Source organism: Callorhinchus milii, unplaced genomic scaffold, assembly GCF_018977255.1.
Source record: "Callorhinchus milii isolate IMCB2004 unplaced genomic scaffold, IMCB_Cmil_1.0 Scaffold2, whole genome shotgun sequence".
Taxonomy (NCBI): domain Eukaryota; kingdom Metazoa; phylum Chordata; class Chondrichthyes; order Chimaeriformes; family Callorhinchidae; genus Callorhinchus; species Callorhinchus milii.
In genome coordinates this window covers 63,934,473-63,958,944 of record NW_024704743.1, presented here as the reverse complement: position 1 = coordinate 63,958,944, position 24,472 = coordinate 63,934,473, and the positions used below count along the sequence as shown (strand labels likewise).

Below are 24,472 nucleotides of genomic sequence, written 5' to 3'. Positions count from 1 at the left end.
TAAAGAATCATTTGAAAAGTTGAATGAATGGACTAATGGTCTTCCCCAGCCTGGATCTATTACTATGTTACCATCCATTATTTTTTATTTTAAAAGGGCAATTAAAAGTAATATATTTGCAAACAGTTTATTTTGTACAACTGACCCTTTCTTGTCATAGACAGGAAATAGGAAGATGACTATATTCACAATTTATGATGGGTTTATTGTATACAGTATAAATAATAATAATCCTTGCATTTGACAATATCTACTTCTCCTTATCAGTCAGATCATCTCAACGAATTTCAGAATTCCCTGTAAACTACTGATTGTGTATTTCTAGGCGAACAAAATGATGGACATTTTGCACGCAGCAATGACCCAAAAATAGCCGTTAAGTGAAATCCATTTTTTTAATCTAGAGGATTATTAGCCAGGATACTGGGAGAAACATCCTTGTCTTTTCAAATAGTGCTATGGGATCTTTTAACATCTATTTGAACAAGTAGACTGGATCTCAGTTTGTTTTATGTCAAAGGATGACACCTCAGACAATGTAGTACTCCCCCAAGCCCTACACTGAAGTGTCAGTGTGGACTATAAATTCAAAGTCCAAACATGGGTCTTTTCTGACTCAGAGGCAAGAATGCTATCAAGTAATACGGCTCATCACACAAACATAACACTTCAGTGGCTACTGCTGACAGATTTCTCTGTTCTGTTTTTTCTGTGAGATCATTTTGTTACAAACATCATCGTTTGTACACAAGCGTTGATGTTCATTTTCACTATCAGCCACACCTAAATTATTATAGTGAGCCTTAACTCAACACACAGATTCTTTTCTCACTTACTTTTGTTGTTGTTGTTACTATCAAAGTTTCTTGACATTGTGTCCTGTATACAATAATAATTATTGACACTGTTGACCACTCTATCCTCATCCACCGATTCTCCTCTCACCTCAACCCTCATGGTTCTGTCTTTGACTGGTTCAGATCGTACCTCTCACACCGCCTCCACTTCAACTCCACTAATGGTTTCTCCTCTAGCCCCCGCACCGTCTTGTGCAACAACAACAAGGTTCCATTTATAGAGCGCCTTTCACGTCGGGAGGACGTCCCAAGGCGCTGGACAGTTGGGTCAGGACCCGAGCAGGGGGGAAATGGTCAGGGGGAGAGAAGGGAGGGAGTGAGGAGGGGGTAGAGAGTCAAGCGGGGAGCTGAAGGCACGGTCAAAGAGAAAGGTCTTGAGACCGGCCTTGAAGGAGGAAAGGGAGGAGGCGGCGAAGGCACTGGGGGATGGAGTTCCAGCGCCTCGGGGCTGAGAGGCTGAAGGCCCGGCCACCAATGGTAGGGTGGTTGTGGCGGGGAATGTGGAGCAGACTGGAGCCAGAGGAACAGAGGGTACGGGCAGGTAGGAAGGGGGATAGTAGGTTGGAGAGGTAGGAGGGAGCAAGACCGTGAATGGACTTGTAGGTGAGGATGAGGATCTTGAATTCGATCCTCTGGGGAATGGGAAGCCAGTGAAGGCAAGCGAGGGTGGGAGTGATGTGGTCGCGGCATTCCTCAGGGCTCTGCCCTTGGTCCCCGCCTCTTCAATATCTATATGCTCCCTCTTGATGATATCATCCGCACACATGGGGTCAACTTCCACATGTGTGTGGATGACACCCAACTCTACCTCTCTGCCTCCACCCTTGACTCCAGGACCACTGCTGTCCTGAGAGAATGTCTGTCAGACATCAATTCCTGGATGAGAGCTAACTTTCTTCAGTTGAACGTCAACAAGACCGAGGCTCTCCTGATGGCTCACACTGCAGGCCACTGAAACCCTCATACATGTCTTCATTACATCCATGCTTGACGATGCAAACTCCTTGCTTGTCGGCCTCCCCAACTCCTCCCTCCATAGGGTGCAGATCATCCAGAACTCTGCAGGCCCGAGTCTGCTCCTGCACCAGGCTCCGTGACCCTATCACCCCCATCCTCACTCGACTCCATTGGCTTCCCATCACACAGAGGATAACAACAACAACTTGCACTTATATAGTGCCCTCCATGCAGGGCGGGGTCTCAGAGCACTTAACAATGGTGGAGCCCAAGCCAAGGGGAAGGTGACCGTAGGCGTGGTCAAAAAGGAAGGTCTTCAGGTGCGACCTGAAGATGGGGAAGGAGGGGCTGAAGGGGTTGAGGGAGGGAGTTCCAAAGTTTCAGGGCGTATTGGCTGAAGGCACTGCTGCTGATATTGGAGAAGAGGATTTGGGGGACGTGGAGGAGGCTGGACCCAGTAGATCAGTACATACAGTTCAAGATACTGGTCCTCACCTTCAAAGCCCGCCATGGTCTTGCTCCCCCCTACCTCTGGGACCTCATAACCCCCTACCAACCTGCCCACTCCCTCCGTTCAGCGGGCTCCGGCCTGCTTCATGTCCCACTGCCTCGCCCGCCCCAACTTTGGCGGCCAGACTTTCTGCCACTCTGCCCCCACCCTCTGGACCTCCATCCCACAGTCCCTCCGCCTCGCCCCTTGCCTCCTTCAAGACCCATCTCAAGACCCTCCTCCTTGACCGTACTTTCGATCTCCCCGCTCCCCCCACGCCCTCCACTCTCGCAGATCCCTACCACCAGCTCAAGTCCAAAACTCTCTGACTGTCCAGCGGCTTGGGACGTCCTTCCGACATGAAAGGCACTATACAAATGTCATTTTGTGTTGTAATAACATTATATTCTGTGCACTTGGTATCACGTCAGGAGGAAGTCTCGAAGCGCTTCAAAGGCTATACTGTTAAGTGTAATGACAGTGTTTTTCGTGAGCAAATGCCCACAAAACAAAAACATTTAAAACAAACATTGTAATGTGATATATTTTTCAAGTGAACACTTGATAATGAGGGAATTGCATTTTTTTTCCTGAAGCATTACTTTAATTATTTAATACCGTAGAATTACAATCTGTATGTTTCAACATAAAATGAATAACTGACTACGCTAGATCAGTAAAATCTTATTGAGAATGTTACTCTTCCTGATAAATTGGCATTAAAGGACTGTAAAAAAAACAATTAATTGTAGTACAGGACACAAAAAAGATAGATGTGGGCTTGTTGAGGGGAAAATGTTGCAATACAAATTATGGCATTCAAGATAATTTATTTTAATCCCTTTTTTTAGGAAATGGGTTTAGGAAATTCATATTATGACATTGTTCCTGGCTCTGTCAGGTATTGACTTAGTACAGTAAAATCAGATTCTCACAGAACATCTTATAATAGATGGCCTGGCTGCCAATAGCTTCTATTTAGATGCTATTTCTGTACCTAAGACTAAGAATTTATCATTTGATAAACTTGAATCACTACTGAAACCTCGACTGTCTTGATAAATTATCCTTCTTTCTCTGAACTTCCGTTCTGAAATGAATATCTGTGATTTATCCCAATTGCATGAATGTCCCAGTTTAGTACTTTTTGGAACAAGCTATTGTGTAACAAAATTTGAAAATGTTTTTTCAATGATTTCCAATGGGCAGAGTGGGAACTATTCATCCTGAAATGGCTATTTGGATTTATTTTTAACCTGGGAGAACACTACCAATTTACTGTCCAACATCCAAAGACACTATACGAGTTCTGAGAGTTTGACATTATCAAGGCAGAGATTTCAGCTAAAATAAGACCATTTTCTCAGGATGGTGAACTACACCCCAGGATAACAGACAACAGGCGAGATTTTTGAAGCACTGATGGTCATTTCGATAGAGTAAATGATCACTGGAGAGATTTTGAAAAACTGAAAACAACCAAATGTGTTTCCCAAATTCCAGGAGTCTGATAGAACTGAGCTGGCAATTGATGATGTATTGGCCTGAGCTTGGTAATTGGAAAACTAATACATTCCATGGGATCGATCCTGCCTGACCAGTCTCAGAGACATTTTGAGATGATAAATTTCCAGTGAGAAACCATATGGCATAGTGTAGTTAAATTTCCAAAAGGCCTCTGCTAAATACAATAGCACACAGGGGTGGACAGGCTACATAGGTAATCAGGACATTTCCTGAGTGCCCCCGTCAATGGCTCCCGATGCTTTACATCCTATGCAGCCTTGTTCAGAAATTCCATTGAAGCCCAACAACATTTTTAAATACACGGATATTTTATACTTCTTGGCGTTATCCCACGATCCAGTGCCCCATATATCAGCACCCCATTTGGAGGGAGTGGGGGGGAGGGCAAAGGAACTAAGGCATGGTCAAACCATATAAAGCACTTCCACAAGGAAGACATGATTTTACCTTCACACATATATGTTTAAGCATGAAGTATATTAAGAAAAGCATCAAAGTGATTATCATTAGCAAATGATTGATATTCTAAGTGGCTACCCAATAATCATTAATTCATGTGGAGACAGATACATCTGGATTAAATTTTTATAGTGTCAACATTTTTAAAAGTAACAGATGAAGAATGTGCTGAAAATGCCTCTCAACAAAAAAAAAAGGTTGAGCAAGAATGCTTATTCCCAGTGAAACTAAAAATAGTTTTGCACCACATTTCTACCGAGGACTGTCAGCTGGTGCTGTAATGAGGTAACTAGCCCGTATCTACTTAAGTCATACACTATGGCCTCATTAGTATTCATGTGGACCAATATACAGTATAATGCATCAAATAATAATGTGTACAACTCCAAAACAGGAGCAGTTACATTTTTCTCCTGGTGCCTTGTACAAGAACATGCAAACAGAATACAAGAAAACAATGATTGACTGGCCTCTTCAATATCATTTGTGAGAACAGATTTAATTAGCATTTAATTTTGGCCTGTTAATTTCCCCTGAGAAAGGGAGCTGATTTCCTTCCCGACCTGAATAAAGTGTTCGCCAGCAATATAAAGATCTGAATAACTTTTTAAAATAAAGTACAGTACTGTTTCTGAAGAACATTGTAAGCTACTTATATAAAAAAGAAAAATTTAAAATTCTCTCCCCCAAAAGGCCGTGGATGCTGGATCCATCCACACCTTCAAGAGTGAGGTTGATAGATTTTTGGTAGGTCAGGTATTAAGGGATATGGGGAGAAAGCGGGAAATTAGAATTGAAAGGATTTGTTGAGGTACAGATCAGCCATGATCTAATTAAATGGCGGAACAGGCTCGAAGGGCTGCATGGCCTCCTCCTGTTCCTCTGTTCCTATGTAACAGAGTGGCTAAGAAAATGTCTGAACTGCATGTGATAAATTTCCATTTTATTCCTAAAGTTTCAGTATAAATTTTATATTTTAAATTTTAATTTTATACATTAATGATCTACTTTCAGCTTGATTGTGGGGAGAGGGAAACAATAAAAGCCAATTGTCATTGCCTCATACAGTAGAGACCTGATGATTATCTGCACTAATTGGAGCTGCACTAATTGGATTTACCCCATCGTGGGTAAAAAGTTCCACTACAGTAGCGCTCTGTGCCCCCCCTCTCTTTATGACTCCAACTCTTTCTCACTCTGCTTTTGTCTGTGTTTTTCAAGCTTTCTTTCTTTCACTCTTTGTAATTTTATCTCTATAACAATGTATCTCTTTCTCTGACTCTTATCTCCACACTACAAAAGTAAGTATCCTTCACACTACTGGCAATATAAATCCAGTTATGTACATGTTCACAATAATGATAATCCTAGCATTTGATAAAACACCTTATCAAGTCATTGAGATGTCTCAAAGCACTTCACAGAATATACTGTAAAGTGAATTGACTGTATATTTTGTGGGTTAAACTCGACGGCCAATTGCACCCAGCAGTGTCCCGCATACAGTCATGGATTGGGTGGCCAAATTATTCTTTTACACACAAGGTTGCTAAGCTGCGGTTTACTTGCATGGCTAAAATGCATCACTGATAATATGCAGGCATGACAAAACTGATTTTTTTCCCCCAGTGTCTCTCAGCCCCTCATTCACTTTGTGGATATCTGGATAGTTGACTTTATGAAAATTTGGTATTCTTCTGCAGTTGCACGAGAAAAGACCAAATTACACCCGCTGGAAGGGAGTCATGGGATAGCAATCAAGAATGGAAGGCCTGGAAAATATTCCTCTCCCTGCACATCCTAAACCGGACAATAATTAGGGATAAAATTCCACCAGCAAAATTTGGCAGATTCCTATATGCAGACTTAACTTTGAAGTTGGTTTTCTGTAACTTATTAAAGGTCAAATTCTGCGTGTTGTGAAATGCTAAGAAAGTAGCCGAAGAGCTCTGTGGAATTTCTTCCCAATTGTAGTGTAATTTAGCCTACCGCTGCCTCCCCCACTCTTCCCCCCCCCCCACACACACACACACAATGAGACTTGAGTAATTTTACTTATATAACTTCAGACTTTGACTTTATTTTATTTGGTTTGTATAGTTGGTCTGGCAAGGTAGTGTAAATAGTGTTTGTTACAGAACAACGTCATGGGGATAACATTTGGTTAATCATGATTTATTTTTAATCAAAATAAGAATAAATAAGATTTGATTATTTTTAGGTAGTAAATACTGTCTCTTATTTCTGGAATCTAACCATAATCATTATACTTTGTCAAAATGCGAAATACAGCAGATGCTAGAAGTATTTTGCGAGCCTGTGCAGGAGATGCAATACCTGCCCTTTCAGCTCCCATACCACTGTCCAGGGCCCCAAACACAGATTTCAAGTGAGACAGCGATTTCCGTGTACTACCACCAATGTAGTTTAGTGCATTCGCTGCTCACAATGTGGTCTCCTCTACACTGAGGAGACCAAACGCAGATTTGGTGACCGATTTGCCGAACACCTCTGTTCTCTCCGCAAGCACAACCCTGAGCTTCCGGTTTCTTGCCACTTCAACTCTCCCTCCCACTCCATCCACGGTCTCCTACGCTATTCCCACGAGCCACAGCGCAAGCTCGAGGAACAGCCCCTCATTTATCTGCTCGGGACCTCACAGCCCTCTGGCCTCAATATTGATTTCAACAATTTCAGGCCATAACAGCTCACCTTCCCCCTCCCCCTCTTCTGAGACTATTCCCACATCATCTTGGTCCCAGACACACCTTTTCTCTCTGGTCTGCCTATTTTATTGCAATTTCCCCCCCACCCTTTTTTGCATTATTAACATCTCTATTCCTCTGTTTTGTTGCAGCCCCCCCATTTGGTTTGCATCATTAACACCTCTTTAACCCATCATCCCTTGTCCCCTATCCCATTTTCTCCTTTGTCTTCCTTGCCCTGCCTCCCCCATCTCTGTTAGCCCTTAAAAGCCTCTTCCCTTCAAACATGCCCCAAGTCGTGGACCCGAAGCATTGACTCACTTTCCTTTCTCCATAGGTGTTGCCTGACCTGCTGAGTGTTCCCAACGACTTCTGTTTTTGTTTCGTTATACTCTGTATCTGACACAGCAATTTTTGCTGTGGAGTCCTGTAGCTCAGTGGTTAGAGCACTCGCTTTGCAAGCGAGACACCTGGGTGCAATTCCAGGCAGAGGGCGAAACCTTGGGCAAGTTTCTTTACTCCACACAGAGCCTAATAATAATCCCTCCAAAACAGAACAATAATAAATTGATAATTTTCAATCTACGACTGTTTGTGGGACATTGCTGTGTGCAATTGGCTGCCGCGTTCGCCCACAAATATACAGTCAATTCACTTTACAGTGTGTTCTGTGAAGCGCTTTGGAACGTCCTCCCGACGTGAAAAGCGCTATTATCAAATGCAAGGATTATTATTATTATTATTTTTATGTCGAGAGAACATCTTTAAGTGTTTCACACGGTTTATGCTAAAGTGTACAGGATTTGTATTTTGTCAGCCAACACTATTTGGTTTGAGCAAACATTTGGAATGTTGAATTGCCTTGGTTACCCAGTGAAAGGAATTTTCGATTGGAAAATAATTTCCCATTATTGACACTTGCATTAGAGAGCAGTTTGCGGAACCTGAAGTCAAAAACGCAAATCAAAGCTTAAAAAAGTAGCAAAATATAACTGTTGATTACTGTTACTTCCGCTATTCTAGTTTATTACTGGATTCGTACCTGTTTGTCATGCCGTTCTGCCTTCCTCCACCTCCGCAGTATTGCTCGGCTCCACAACTGCCTCTCTCATTCATGCATCGAGGCTCAATTACGCTACATCCCTGCTTATCGGTCTTCCCAACTGATAAGTGTCCTCTCTCGCACCAAGCTCTGTGATTCGATCACCCCTCTCCTGGTTCCTCTGGCTCCGGAGGATAGAGTTCAAAATCCTCGTCCTTGTCTTCTTGCTCTTCCCTACTTCTGTGACTTGCTTACTCCTTACCGACCTGTCCGCCACCTCTGCTCAGCGGGCTTCATGTCCCTTGCCCTGTCTGCCCCACGCTCAACTGTCTGGGTTTCTGTCGCCACCCTTTGGAATTCCACAATCCTTTCGCTTTGCCCCTTCCCTTACCTCCTTCAAGGCACATCTCAAGACCCTCTGACCGCACTTTCGGCCACTCTCCAAGTCTTACCCTCCCAGCCCTCTCTGTTTTGAGACTGAGCAATCCAGCAACTGAGAAATATTGTGAACTTTTGATGTGTTTTTTAGGAATCACTTATCTGGATCATGCAGGTACAACGCTCTATGCACACAGTCAACTTCAGCGATTTTACCAAGATCTTGCAGACAATGTCTATGGTGAGACCTTCTCAGTCATTTCTTGTTTTTTTTAGTTAAATATGTTTAACTCAAATTTTCAAGAGAAAAATTTTGACTGCTGAATTTTAGTTGCACCTTGTAAAAGATAGATTCTTAGATTGAATATCACAGACTAGTAAAAATAGAATTGCAGAAATTACAGCACAGTAGGAAGCCATTTCACACATCAAGCAGCAGTTAACATCAAGCTAACTGCTCCAATGAAACTACTTACACTCATTTCCTGCTTTTTTCCCCTTCTTCAAACATTTATCCAAATCTTCTTTATGTTCTCATGGTCAAAGCCTCACCCGTTACTTATGAAAGGCAATCCAGGCTCTAATAAAAGAATATCTTTTAACTTCTCTTTTAATTTTTTCAGTGCCAATCCTGATCTTATATCCTCTTGTTACCAATTTATCAATAAAGGGGAATAATATTTCACTATATATCCCTTCATAATGTGGAAAATAAAATAAGACCCGCAAAGAATGGCCTGAGGCAGAAAGCTGACCGACTATTACATTAATTATTTTAGATTGTAGAAATGGAGTTAAAAATAGCTAATTGTAAATCCGATGACAATTATCAAAACAAAGATGAAAAAGTCTTAGGACATCTTTATAAACCTATCCTGCCTTTTCTGTGTAAGAGATTACTGGCAGCACGAACACAGACACTCAGACAAACCTGGTACGCAGCTGTCATTGGCAGCAGACAATAATTACTAAAAGCAAGACATAGATAGATGTCATGATGAGATGGAAATCTAGGTGCTGGAAGGTCATTCTATCATGTTACAGTTTTGTCACTTTCTGTTGAGACTTTAGACACTGCTCTATCATATAATTCTAATGATTTATTTTAGCATATCTTTGGGTTTAAAGAATTTAAAATAATGTCAGCTCTGAATTATATTATGTTTGATTTTCTTTCATTTCTCAGGTAACCCCCATAGTGAAAACCTTAGCAGCAAATTAACACATGACACCATTGAGAATGTCCGATACAGGTAAGGTCTGGAAGGGATATTTTGACAACATGCATATTAATCTTTCTCCAGCTTCATCTACGTTATCACTTTCTGAATGTTTGCTTGTGTATATTGCTTGTGTATATATATATATATATATATGTATGTGTAAGTGTTTGTGTTTCCTCTTTCCTTCCTTCCTTCCTTCCTTCCTTCCTTCCTTCCTTCCTTCCTTCCTTCCTTCCTTCCTTCCTTCCTTCCTTCCTTCCTTCTTTCTTTCTTTCTTTCTTTCTTTCTTTCTTTCTTTCTTTCTTTCTTTCTTTCTTTCTTTCTTTCTTTCTTTCTTTCTTTCTTTCTTTCTTTCTTTCTTTCTTTCTCTCTCTCTCTCTCTCTCTTTCTCTCTTTCCTGCCCCCTCTCTCTCCCTCCCTCCCTCCCTTCCTTCCTCTCTACCTCTCTCTACCTCTCTTCTGGAATGGAGTCCTGAGTCCTGTAGCTCAGTGGTTAGAGCACTCACCTCGCAAGCGAGAGACCTGGGTTCGATTCCCGGCAAGGCGAAATGTTGGCCAAGTTTCCTTACTCCACGCACCTCTAGCAGCAAGTAGGAACCCGGTTGTTAGTCGATTGGCGGATCACATTTCCAGGAGTAATAATTCCTTAAAAAAAATAATCATTTGATCTCTCAATCCACGACAGTTTGTGGGACACTGCTGTGTGCAATTGGCTGCTGTGTTTTGCCCACAAATATACAGTCAATTAACTTTACAGTATATTCTGTGAAACGCTTTGAGACGTCTAGAAGACATGAAAAGCGCTATATCAAATGCAAGGATTATTATTGCTGCTCTAAATATGTCATCATGAGCATATATATGTTGTTTTCTCTCTGTCTCAAGATTTACAATACAATACAAAATTACATTTGTATAGCACCTTTTGAAGTCGGAAGTTTGTTCTAAGGTGCTGGGAATTTATGTCTGGAAGGAGTGAGCTTGATAGGTTGAATTGTCTTCACACGTTCCATATTTTCCTATTTTAAATCAGTCTCTTTTCCCCAAATGTTTGCTCGACTTCCAGTATGCAGGAATTATTTACAATTGCATGTACTTTAACTTTAAAAATCCTCTCCCGCAACAGGCTCTTTGACCATATTAACCCATCCTGTTGACATTCACCTGTTGAATGTTAGCAAGACTGAGGATCTCCTGATTGACTCGCGCCAGCGCCTCCGCACCTCAGGCACTGGCAGCATCAGCATCCACGGATGCACACTCCATCTCACCAAGCCAGCCAGGAACCTGGGCATCTTGTTCGCCCCTCAACTGTCCTTACTCACTCACATCCGTGACATGATCCGCTCTGCCGGCTTTCCCAACTCTTCCCTTCACAACCTGTAGATCATCCAGAACTTTGCAACCCATGTCCTCTCCCGCACCAGGCTCCATGACCCCATCTCACCCACCCTCGCCCGGCTGCACTGGCTCCCCATCCCTCAGAGGATCGAGTTCAAAATTCTCATCCTCACCTTCAAGGCCCTCCATGGCCTTGTCCCCTCCTACCTCTCCGACCTGCTAACCCCTTATCAACTTGTCCGCACCCTCTGCTCAGCGGGCTCCGGCCTGCTTAATGTTCCCTACCTCGCCCACCCCACCATTGGCCTTCAACCACTCTGCTCCCACCCTCTGGAACTCCATCCCGCGGTTCCTCCGCCTTGCCCCCTCCTTTGCTTCCTCTTCAACTGTGCCTTCAGTCACCTTCCACCCTCCCCAATCCCGACCCCCAGCTCAGGTCCGAAACACTGATTTTCAGCCTCTGGGAACGTCCTCCCAGCAAGAAAAGCGCTATACAAATGTAATTTTGTTGTTGTGTTGGAAAGAATACCGCAACATCAATTTCTGTGCCAAATAAGCCAAAAAAAACTGTAAGCCTTTAAAGGGGCCAAGAACAGTACATATCTGTTTAGCAATGCTTTTTTTTGTATGTTTCTAAATGGTAAATTCTGTATTTGAATAGAATGGAGGCTACTAGAGCTGGGATATTTCTAAAAAAGTGAGAGCAGAACCGATCCACCATTTAGAATTGAAAGCTGCTCTTTCAGAATTGGCCTCCAGCCTTTCAGTTAGCATTAGACAAATGCAATTGTCATTAATTGTTAGATGTACAGCCAAAGATAACTAGGATTGCACCTCTGTGAAAACTGCTTGCTAGATTAATGAGCAGATTCAAAATTCCTACCTCTGACCTTGCATCAAGTGAAACCAGACACCTCAATAACAGCTTGTTGGAAAATGTATTTAGTAACAAGCATAACATTTTCGGGGGTGGGGGGAATATTTGTAAATTATGAGATGTAATTTCTAGTTCTCATATCTGAAACATTTGAACCTTTTACTAACCCACGCCAATTCTAACCATTCTTTGCATAATTTTGGTGCTTTAACTTTGCTCTTTACAGCAAGGTTTTGGAAACGGTCTCTTGCACTGGGATTATTTAACTGTACGCAACAATAAAAACCTAATAGCCTCAAGGATTAAATATTATTCGGGCGCTCAAATTGAGTACACATCAACCTTATAGCGCCATCCTTAGAAGGGGAAAAAAACTATTACATTTACCTTTTCTTACCAATTTCCTCCCCTCCTCCTGTCTTTTGCTGGGGTAATAATTGGCTTCTTCCAACATACCAGAATAACTTAGATCCATGATATTCTATTCAATCATCGCAGGAACTAGTAAGGGTATAACATTTTCAAGGATTGTAATTTTAGAACAACTTGCATTTATTTAGCATCCTTCATGCAGGTTCGTGTATCAGAGGTGGAGCTTGATGCCTAACAGCGAATAATATAAAAGGAATGTTTGTATATTGGCTGTCAGTACTTACTCCATGCTTTCATAACGTCCCAGCTTGACTACGCCAATTGCCTGCTTGCTGAATTTCCCAAATTTTCCCTCCATTCCTTCCCTTCAAAAACTGCAGATTATTCCGAACTCTGCAGCTCGTGCCCTCTCCTGCACCAGACTCCGGGAACCAATCACCTCTGTTCTTGTTCGGCTTCACTGGCTCCCCATCCTCAGAGAATCGAGTGCAAAGTCCTCCACGGTCTTGCTCCCTCTCCGATCTCATAGCCCTATATCAGCCTATCCGCACCCTACATTCGGTGGACACCAGCCTGCTTCAGGTTCCCCGCACTTCCCACCCCACCATTGGCGGTCGGGCATTCAGCATCTCTGCCCCCACATTCTGGAACTCCATCCCGCAATCCCTCCGCCTCACCCACTCGCTTGCCTCCTTCAAGTCCCATCTGAAGACCTTCCTCTTCGACTGTGCCTTTGGCCACCTTCCTACCTCCACCCCCCCGGACCCCAACTCCCAGCTCTTGCCCAGAAGCCCCTGACTGTCCAACACTCTGGGACGTCTTTTCGATGTGAAGAGTGCTATACAACTGTAATTTGTTGTTGTTGTTAAGTAGGTAGTTAGAAATGTATATGTGCATTATACATATGCATGCTTCTCTTATCAAAGTGCAATATATGGAGAATACAGAGATGGATGGAGCATTCCATGCGTGCTACCTGTCTGCAAACATGATTTATCAGACTGAAAATCTACTCAGCAAGAGGTCTTTAGTTCACGGTGTAATTTTGGGGACAGATATTCCTACTTTTTAGAATGAGTCATAGTGCTAATATGAATTTTCAAAGCAATGGTTCCGTATAAGATTTTAAACATTTGGTATAAAAGGATGTTCACAGCAGACACTGAACTTTCAATACTTCACCTGATCATTTCTGATTTTATTTTAATGGGTAGAAATCAGTATTAGTCAGGTTTTCCAATTTTCTGTAAATTGCAGAAAATTGTATTTCAAGGATTAGTTTTTTTTATCACTTTGAGCAACATGATACAAAATGTAGTTGTTTGCCAACAAAAATACTTCACAGTGAGGAATTTTGAGACATCTTCCCACACAAAAAGGCGTATGGGGAAAGAGCGGGGGAGTGGGACTGATTGGGTAACTCTTCCAAAGAACCGGCACAAGCACGATAGGCCGAATGGCCTCCTTTTGTGTTGTAAAATTCTATGATTACATGAAAGATGCTATATCAAATACAAGGATTATTGTAGGATTATTCTTTATTGTTGCAAAGATAGTGCTGAAAGTAAAAAAAAGAACAATTAAAGGTAAAAAAACATTGATATCCGCCAAAACCAAAACAGGCAACTCCAGCTATATTCGATGCAGCAGGACATCAATATACCTCCTCAGATACAAAAAGCTAAAAGCAGCATTTAGATCGGAAGATGAAGGTAAAAGAAACAGCTGCAGTCATGATGCTATGAAGCCATGTGATAAATTATGTATTGTACTCAGGTGTTTTTGTATAACAAGATTTATCAAAATCCTTGTCAACTAAATACACAAATCAATTTTTTATAAATAGAAAAAAAAAACAAGTACAATTTGGACACGCCAGCAATACTCTGAATGCGGGTAAATAAGGCTCCAATTTCAGACTTTTTTCAGTTTTACATTGTATTATTGGAGAAAATAATATTAAAATACGACCAGGGGAAAAAAAACACTACACTCTGTAGATTGCTTATCTGAGATTTCCTTTTGAAAGATTAATTTCTGGAAATTATTTGGAAAGGCTCAAAAAACAATTACATTTGTCAATTTACTTTCTGAACTTCAAGATGGAATTTTTTGTAAAATTTAAAAAATGAAAACACCAGGGCAGCCCAGCCATTTCCTGGCGCTCTCCAAAATGTGTAATTATGTTGGAGTGCTGGAACTGAATCAGCAGTGGCCAGACTTCAGTAATGACTTACAGTAACTTCTTCAGATGAGAGTGTAGTCATGAAATGAAAGTACTAAAAGTATTGTCCATTAGAAACGCATTGGATTCCCATAATTACATTTTATTGCAAATTGGCACCAAGGTCAGGGAAAGCTGCATTCAATGCCCCTTATTTCCATGTCTTTTGTCATTTCGGAGAACTGTAGCTCTTCATTTGTGAGCTAATGTTCAGGGCGATGTCTGCAATCAACAACAACAAGATTACATTTGTATAGCGCCTTTCACATTGGGAGGACGTCCCAAGGCGCTGGACAGTGTACAGCATTTAATTTCAATCAGCTGATTTGCTTACACAGATGTCTATGTATTATGTTTCGCCCACAAAATACAAAGCCAGCCGCTTTACAATATTCTGTGAAGCCCTTTGAGATGTTTCAATGACATGATAAGGCATTCTATCAAATTGAAGGAATATTATTATTATTACAAAGTAAGGTAAAGTCCAAAAGAAACATTTGAATGTGTTTTGCGTCTTAATAAATTAAATTCTTCGTTTATATTTCTTATTTTCTCCCCATATATTTAAAGTCAGGTCTCCTCTTGCTAGGGTGCAGTTCAACTGGTGCTGGTTCACCACCACCTTGTCATATGTGAGCCTTGGTAGTGTATCAAAAGGCCCAGTGTCACAGCACAGAACTTGACCGCTCACCTACCTCGTGCACACAATCTTGGTGTCTTTCTCCTCCCTGATGATGTGAAGGACAGGGCCAGTTTAGCAATTCAGCCTGAGATCAGCAAACTCAGAATGTGCCAGGATTTGAACCACAAGCTTCTGGTGCAAAAGCTACAGCTTTACCCACAACATGATTGGAGCTGCTCTTGCTTTTATCTTGGAACAGATATTTAGCTACTTTCTAAATATGATTTTCAGAGCCTCCCCAAAGCATGCCATTCAACCTCGTTTTTTTTCCATCTGACTCGCAACAGTAATTCCAAACATTAGTTGTACAATGATTTATATTTCTAAATTTAATCACTATTAGACTTTACCATTCCCGATAATGCTAAATAAATTATTGTACCACCTCTGCTTAGTCCGAACGTAGTTCCAGGGAATGTCTGTTTGTCCTTTAACAGTAGTCTCCTTGTCCCCTGAATAAATGCAGCAGTATTCAATTCAAGTATTCCATGTCATGGGTCACAAGACCACTGAATTTTAATCCAGTAAATGTTTCACAAGTGTGGTGCTGCATTGCAAAAAGCCTTTTCAAATTAATCACTGTAATATTTCAGATTCCTTTCAGAGTTCTGGGGATTGTGCATTTACTAATATGGTTGCTGATAAACAAGCCAGATGAATATTTATCTGCATCATTTTCCAGGAAATCATTATCTGATTGAATAATAAAAATAAAAAATAATACAATCCTTGCAATTGATATGGGGCCTCATCAAGTTGTCAGTGTCTCGAAGGATTTACTGTAGAGTTTACTGCTACTGTGTATTTTGAAAGCAAACACGGCAGCTATTTTGTAGGAGCATAGGAATTGCTAGAAAAAAAAAGACCAAAGTCCATCTAGTTCGCCTTCTACTATCCTGGTAGTCGAATGCTGCAATAATGGAGATGTTGATAGCAATTAATTCTGTATGGATTAGTCTACAACAGAGGGGAAAGCTTGGGAACAGTAGATTCAAAGTTTCCTGGTCCTTTCAAGCATATAACACTATACGTCATGTCTCAAATTACTCATATACTGTGTCCCAACATTATTTTCCAAAAAAGATCATCTAATTAGTATTTGAATGAATCAACACGTTTTCTTACTCCGTCTCCTTAGGGAGCCTGTTCCATGGATTTTAACTTTACAGTAAATCCTCACTGAAATAGTGTTTTTGCAGATTAGTCGCAGGCCTCTGGGTCTACAGTTCTGTTATCTAGCCCCTTTAGAATCTTAAAAACAGCAATCATATTGCCCCACAACCTTCTCTTCTCCAGTGTGAACATACCCAGTTTATTTAACTGCTCCTCATAGTCTAGTCCCTCCATCATTTTGGTTGCCCTCCTCTGTATCCAACATCCACAGCCTTATCAAGCTCCTTTGTCACACTGTCAAAGAAAATCAGTAAATTAGAATGGCAAGCCCCCTCCTTCACAAAACTATATTAACTATCTTTTATGATTTTATTTCTGTACAAATACTCCATGATCTTATCTTTAATAAGGGTCTCCATAATTTTACTCACCAGATTCCATGACCCTACCATTCCACCCTCGCCTGGCTCCACTGGCTCCCCATCCCCCAGAAGATAGAGTTCAAAATCCTCATCCTCGCCTTCAAGGCCCTCCATGGCCTTGCTTCTCCCTACCTCTGTGACCTGCTGATCCTATATCAACCTGTCCGCTCCCTCCTCTCAGCAGCCTGTGGCCCGCTCCATGTCCTCCGCCTGACCCGCCCCATCATCGGTCGGGCCTTCAGCCTTTCTGCCCCCACTCTATGAAACTCCATCGCACATTCCCTTCGTCTCGTTGCCTCCCTTCCTGCCCTCCACCCTCCCCAATCCCGACCCCCTGCTTGGGTCCAAATCCCTGACTGTCCAGCAACTTGGGATGTCCTCCCAACGTGGCGCTATATAATAATAATAATAATCCTTGCATTTGATATAGCCCCTTATCAAGCCTTCAAGACGTCTCAAAGCACTTCACAGAATATACTGTAAAGTGAATTGACTATATTTTTTGAGTGAAACACGGAAGGGAATTGCGCACAGGAGTGTCCCACAAACAGCCATGGATTGAGTAACCAGTTTATTTCTTTGAAGGGTTTATTAAACCCGGAAAAGAGAACTGGCAAACAGAGGCGTGTGAAGCAAGGAAACTTGCCCAATATTTCGCCCTGCCAGGGAATCAAACCCGGGTTCTCTTGCTCGTGAGGCGAGTGCTCTAACCACTGAGCTACAGGACTCCACAATGTAATTTGTTGTTGTTGTTTGTTGTTTCCTGGATCACTTTTCTACCTGTTTAAAAATAGGAGTAACATCTGCCTTTCTCCAGTCAACTGGCACTTCTCCTGTATTCAGTGATTTCTGAAAGATTTGTGCCGCAGTTCCTGCAACTTCCTCTTAGTTCCTTAAAGATCCTTGGATGCAATATATCCGGCCCATTTGATTTATTTACCTTAATTTTGCACAGCTGTTTGGCAACCATACTGGTAGTGATGTGAATAGTGTTACAACTTGCCTCTGCAACACCCAGGAATTCTCGTTCCAGATCAAATAAGTTTCCCGTCTCCTTCTTAGTAAAAACTGAGGCAAAAAACTTATTTAGTACTTTTGCATCATTTGTCATATCGTTGCCAGATCCCACCTTCAATGGCCCTATTCCATTCCTTGTTTTTCTTTTTCTCTTAATGTAACTAAAAAACTTTTTATTATTAAATGCCTCTTTTTTTCCTCTTTATGAGTTGCTTAGTAGCCCCATCCAACCCCTTCTATAGCATACCTGCAATAATAGTTTACCTCTGTTACCATCTATTAATTCTGATCATCTTAGTACTGTATTGGAGTGTTATCTTAGACTATGAACTCAAAATTTCTGGCTTAGGCTTGAGCTCTCAACTTTTTGATTTGGAAGGGAATAAATATAACCTTTTTAACAAATATGTTTTCAGTGTTTCAAACACAGCCACAGAGATTGTGAGTTTTACCATCCAGTGTCAATGTGCCCTCTGAGTTCTTTAGCGTTTTAGCTTCACAGAGACAAAAAACTATTTACAACAGTACTTCATTGTATTTTCCCTCTGCCCCTCCACTTTTTCTACATATCAGAAATAGCTTTGAGGAAAACAATTGAGTTGACACTGGCTGTATTATTTATCTAGTGCTCCATGAGTAGAATTCACGAGCAGATACATCAAATTGCTGTGCTGTGGATGCAGTACAATTGTATTGCTTGCAAACAAAACATGCTATCTCCCCCCAAACATGGTGGCATCACTGAACTTCCAGTTATTTTGGAGCACATCTGCTTTCTCTCTATGATAGACCTTAATCAGTATAAATCTCAAATAGGCCCAAAACTAAACAGTGTTTATTAAAAATAAATTAGCATCCAAAGATTCAGGAGTTTGGTAAAATTGTGGTATTCTTTTTGTGTAACGTCAAGAACCTAGAGAGACTTGATATCAGAAGACATATTCTTTCCAGCACCAAAGTTAATCTCGACTCAAAGCAAGGTTGTGAATTGATCAAAATGAGGTCATGCACATTTATTTCGCAGAACCAAATGGCATTTTGTGCGATCAAATAAAATAGAAGCTTGAGGTAGCTTACAGAAAACCATAGTGGGCCTGAAAGCAGAAAAGCCACAAGAATTCTGTCCTTTGTGTGAAGACTTTCCTGCTTAACTCCAGCTTGGCTTGTGGCGTTCTAACATGCTCATCCCCTGGGGATTAAATGAAAGATTCTGCAGCCTCCACATCATCGACACCCTCCATTAATTTAGAGACCTGATCACATCACTCCTCAATCTTCTTTTCGCAAATGTGTATAATCCTAAATCCCTTGAGTGCTTTGAGTTGGGGAACAGATCTTGCTATTGTCCTTTAAATCCTCTCAATGCATCACTGGCTTCAGGTTGCCGTATGTTCTCCCAATTAAGTTGTGTAGTCAGAATAATAAATTTGCTTATTTTAGTTTTAAACACATAATCTATTTTGATGCACATTTCAGTGGATTTGCAATCTGTTTCTTTTTAATTAAATTTCTCATTGTTAACATTTTCCGTACACTGATAGCTCTAGGATTTGCAATCCATTTTGTAATCTATTCTGTTAAAGTGGAAATACAGACTACAGATGTGCCCCATAATCCTAGCAACTATAAAGGAGATATCTGTACATTTATCACCATTGCCTAGTTTCAGAAAGCTGCTTGGAGGCAAGAAATACTCAGCAAAACCAAAACTATGAATGCTGGACATGAACCACAGTCAACTGAAAGAGAAATATAGGTTGGTGTTTTGGATATAACACCTGATCAGAATTGGGAGCCTGGGAGAAGCCATTTTGTACAGCATTTCTTATGTACCTCATTATGTTCAACTCCAGTGACATTGTGAATACTGTCCTTCAATAATCTCAATGTAGGAGAATTGCTGCAAACATCTACCAAGCTGTCTGGGACTAGCTCTTCTAAAATACTGTATAAACCAAAGCAAGGTGACTGAAAGTCACCATACATATACTTCCCTTATGATAGTTCATTTTGGGTCAGTTAAGTGCACTATATTTCTCCTTTCTATCCTAATTGTTAATCACTGCAATAAAAATATTTTTGCATGTGAAATACCACTTTATATCAAAACGTCTCAATTTGCTTCAAAGAGGTTTCTATGAAGTAATTGTATTTGATTCTATTTACGAAGGTGAACATAATAATAATCCTTGCATTTGATATAGCGCCTTATCACATCTTAAAGCGCTTCACAGAATATATTGTAAAGTGAAATTACTGCATTTTGTGGGCGAAAAGCTGCGACCAATTTAACTTGGAGACAAGAGTGCTGCCAACTAAACAATGCAGTGTATCATTCCTCAGGTCTCTATGTTTAATCTTACTTGGACAAGTTGCTGAGCCTTGCCGAATTGTTTTGATTATTTCTTATCAATCTTCTGCAGCAATTTTATTCTGATATCTTCCTCTACAGAAGACGTGTAAATAATTTTTTCATTTGATAGGGTACAGTTCCACAGATATCAGGCACCCTCCGGTACTTTAGAATACAGGAATCCTTGCATTTTATATACAACAACAAAATTACATTTGTAAAGCGCCTTTCACGTCGGGAGGACATCCTGTACAAGGACCCGAGCGTGGGGGTTAGGGTTGGGATGAGCGAGGGAGAGAGGTAGGAGGGTGGCTGAAGGCACGGTCGAAAAGGAGGGTCTTGAGTCATGCTCGAAGGAGGCAAGGAAAGGAGCAAGGCAAAGAGATTGTGGGATGGAGTTCCAAAGGGTGGGGCAGAGAGGCTGAAAACCCGGCCAATGGTAGGGTGGGTCGGGCCCTACCATTGGCTGGGCTCTACCATTGGCCATGGAGGAAGCTGGAGCCTGCTGCATGGAGGGAGCGGACAGGTTGATAGGGGGTCAGCAGGTCAGAGATGTAGGAGGGGGCAAGGCCGTGGACGGCCTTAAAAGTGAAGATGAGGATTTTGAATTCTATCCTCTGAAGGATGGGGAGCCAGTGGAGTCAGGCGAGGATGGGGCTGAAGGGGTCACAGAGCTTGGTGCGGGAGAGGACACGAGCTGCAGCATTCTGGATGATCTGCAACTTGTGGAGGGAAGATTTGGGGAGACCGACAAGGAGGGAGTTTCTGTAGTCGAGCCCCGAGGTGACAAATGCTTGGTTTTGGTGGCTTGAGGAGTGAAGCAGTGGCGGAGTCGGACAATGTTTCAGAGGTGGGGAAAGGCAGAGTGGGTCGTGGCATGGATATGAGGGAGAAAGAACAGTTGAGGGTTGAACAGGACAGCGGGAGAAATTCACTTCACTTTTTGAAAAGTGCCAAGGATCTTTAACATTCACCTGAGCAGAGGGGACAAGGGATACGCAGGCGGCAGGAGTGAAGGTGGCGGATGGTGGAGTAGGTTGTCAGCAGGTCAGAGAGCTAGGGGGGTGTCAGGGCATGAAGTGATTTGCACACAAAGTGTACAGGAAGTGATTTGTTACAAGGGTTAGAACAGAATACTGTTTTATTTCCATATAATGCAACTTTAAGTATAGAGGCTCATATACCACACTATCATAGCTTTAATTTCAATACCAGTAATCTAGTCTTGTCTGAAGATGCTGCTATAACAATCTGCCAGAAATCATCCTGTCAGACAGACAGCGACAAAGGATGAGGATTGCAGTATCTGGCAGTAGTTTGTGATTTGTACTTCAGCAATCAAGACCACACAGTGTCGCAATTAATCCTTCAATAGTTATGGATGCATTTAAGAACTATAAAAATGCTTGATTGTGTAATTGTCTAAAATGTTTATTCAGAAAATAATGTGTATCAAGAGTCCAATTCAAAATATTTGTGGTCTTGAGAGATGATGCCACCTTTTTTCCTGCCCTAATTTTGAGCTTGTCTAGAATCTGTTGTACAAATACACATAGGGAACTACTATAAAATTGTACATTTCATTCAGCAACAATTTACTTTGACAAAGTGTTCTTCACACTGGGAGGAGGTCTCAAAGTAAGCTGGGCTGACTGAAAGCATGATCACCTATTGATAGTGGTAATCTTTCGAGGCAACTGTTGTGCACGTGTCACTGGTCTATTTATGTGGGGGGTTTAAACGATTAAATTGTTAAATAAATACAGAGATCATACCCTTCAGATTCTGCCCACAACAATAACAACAAATAGCATTTATATAGCACCTTTCACTTCGGGTGGACGTCCCAAGGCACTAGACAGTCAAGGGTTGAGGGCTGGAATCGAGGAGTGGAGGGTAAGGGAAATGGTGTTGGGAAGATGACCCAAGGCGCAGTTGAAGAGGAAGGTCTTGAGACAGGCCTTCAAGGAGGCCAGGGTTAGGGCAAGGCAAAGAGGCTCTGGGATGGAGTTCCAGTGAATAGGTGCAGAAAGGCTAAAGGCCTGACCGCTGATGGTGGAGCTGGCAGGACAGGGGGCATGGAGCAGGACAGCAATCACCTAGCGGAGAGAGCTTTCTCCTCTCTGGCCCCACACTCTGGAACTCCATCCCACAGTTCCTTCGCCTCGCTTCCTCCCTTGCCTCCTTCAAGGCCGGTTTCAAGATCCTTCTCTTCGATCGTGCCATCGGTTGCCCTCCCACTTCTCTGCCTTCCCTCACTCCTACCCCACCCCTCCCCCATGCTCGTGTCCTGACCCCTGACTGTCCAGTGCCTTGGGACATCCTCCCGATGTGAAAGGTGCTCTATAAATGTCATGAGCAAGACCGTGGATGGCTTTACAGGTGAGGACAAGGATTTTAAACTGTATCCTCTGCGGGATAGAGAGCCAGTAGAGCCGGGTGAGGATGTGTGATCGGCTGAGATGTAGTGGCAGAGGTGTGCAATGTTGCAGAGGCGGAGAAAGGCAGAACGGGTTATGATATGGATATGGGCACTAGAACTTTGTACTTTCACTTCTTGAATAGTTTTGTAATCTAGGTTCTTTTTAAAAGCAGTTAATTATTTAGGGAATTTGTTGATGCAATTCATTCAGCAGGCTTACTGTTTCTCTATTAACTGGTGATCCCTTGTGACCTTGGGCTGCCATTTTGAGGTATTTGAGAAATGCTGTATTTTGCATTATTGATGAAGTATGCTTTGCTGGTAAGATTTTTTTTTATCTGTACAAGTTGATGTCTTCCTCTTAAAGGCTGCTGAGAAGCTTTTCAAATAGCCTTTAACATGGTTTTAGCACGACAGCCTTTGAAAAGCATATCCTTTGTAATTAACTGCTGAACTTCTCGCTTTGCTGATAACAGTTTGCTCTTGAAGGTCACTCACTGATTCTGGTCATGAACAGTATCAGGTCTCCTCAGTATCAGCTCCATTATGAATCCGTTCTTAAATGTACATTCTCATTGCCTGTTCCACTACGTCATATGTTCATTCTTGGATCTTACACATCCCAGATTGTCAAATTCAAGGCTGTTTTAATTTGTGGATTCGATAAATGATTGTATTGTTGAATGAACGTGCAAGAGATCTTTTACTAAGCATTTTTAACAGTTGACACTTGAATGTATGCCATGATCACTTTGTATATTCATACAAGTTGACAGTTTAACAGCCTTACCAGTATAGTATGGAAATATTATAAATGTTCATTTTCCACTTCATCGTATATAATAGTGAGCTGTTTCATCTTTGTTAGGGCTGGACAGATGGTGTTGGCACCAAACACTGTATGCCCATCACCCCATTCCTTGCCAAACTCCACTGGTGCCCTGACTCTCACTGGATGGATTTCAAGATCCTCACTCTCACCAATAAATCTCTCCACACCTCGAGCATCTTTTTACCTCTCTGAGCTTCTCCTACACCTGGTCTCCCCTCTCTACTAAGCTAACTCGGGCATACTGTGTGTTCCCTGGCCCCTTATGCTACCACTGGTGGCCAAGCCTTCAAATCCACCCTTCTAACCTCTGGAATTCCCTCTCTCTATCCCCGCTTCTCTATTTGACTCACGTCCTGCCTCAAAACCTATCTCTTCGAATATGCTATGACTATCTTGTTCTCCCCGCGGCCTCCACCTCCCCACCATCCCAATCTTTGTGAAACACTCTAAGATGCGCTATATAAATGCAAGTTGTTGTTTCTTGATAATACTGTCACACAAAACAAATTCAAGAACCTGTTGTGATGTAGTTAGCACAAGTAAATAAATAAGCCAAATTTTCGCTTTTGTATTAATAATAATAATCTTTGCTTTTGATATAGTGCCTTATCACATCTTCTAGATCTCTCAAAGTGCTTCACAGAATATACTGTAAAGTGAATTGACTGCGTATTTTATGGGCAAAACGCGGCAGCCAATTGCGCACAGCAATGTCCCACAAACAGTCGTGGATTGAGTGACCAATTTATTATTTTTTTAAAGGACTTATTACCCCTGGAAAAGTGATCCTACAATCGACTAACAACCGAGTTCCTACTTAGGTAAACAGAGGCGTGTGGAGTAAGGAAACTTGCCCAACATTTTGCCCTGCTGGGAATCAAACCCAGGTCTCTCGCTTGCGAGGCAAGTGCTCTGCAATGTTCTCAATCAGATATATGGTATAAACAGTATAAATATTGAAGGCACTGTTCCTGTTTTTTTACGTAGCAGAGCAATACGTTATATTCAAAATGTCTGACTGAATGATTTCTACACTGGTATGTTAATGGCACAAAACTGGATTGCTAGTAGATTGCCCTTTTACATCTGAAACCTGGGTTTGAATCTAGCTTTGACTGGTGGGGGACCAGTATTATCCAACTGTGAATGTAAATGTGGAAAGTGAAATGAGGTTGGTGA

At 41.8% G+C, this 24,472-nt stretch overlaps 1 protein-coding gene across 1 annotated transcript in view; it reads left to right on the top strand.

The window, feature by feature from the left end:
• mocos (molybdenum cofactor sulfurase) overlaps positions 1 to 24,472 on the top strand; it is a 155,383-nt gene that overhangs the window by 10,234 nt on the left and 120,677 nt on the right. The window contains exons 2-3 of the mRNA XM_007897447.2: positions 8,567 to 8,656; positions 9,602 to 9,668. Of these exons, the coding sequence (XP_007895638.1) occupies positions 8,567 to 8,656; positions 9,602 to 9,668 (157 nt within the window). The remainder of the gene's footprint in view (positions 1 to 8,566; positions 8,657 to 9,601; positions 9,669 to 24,472) is intronic.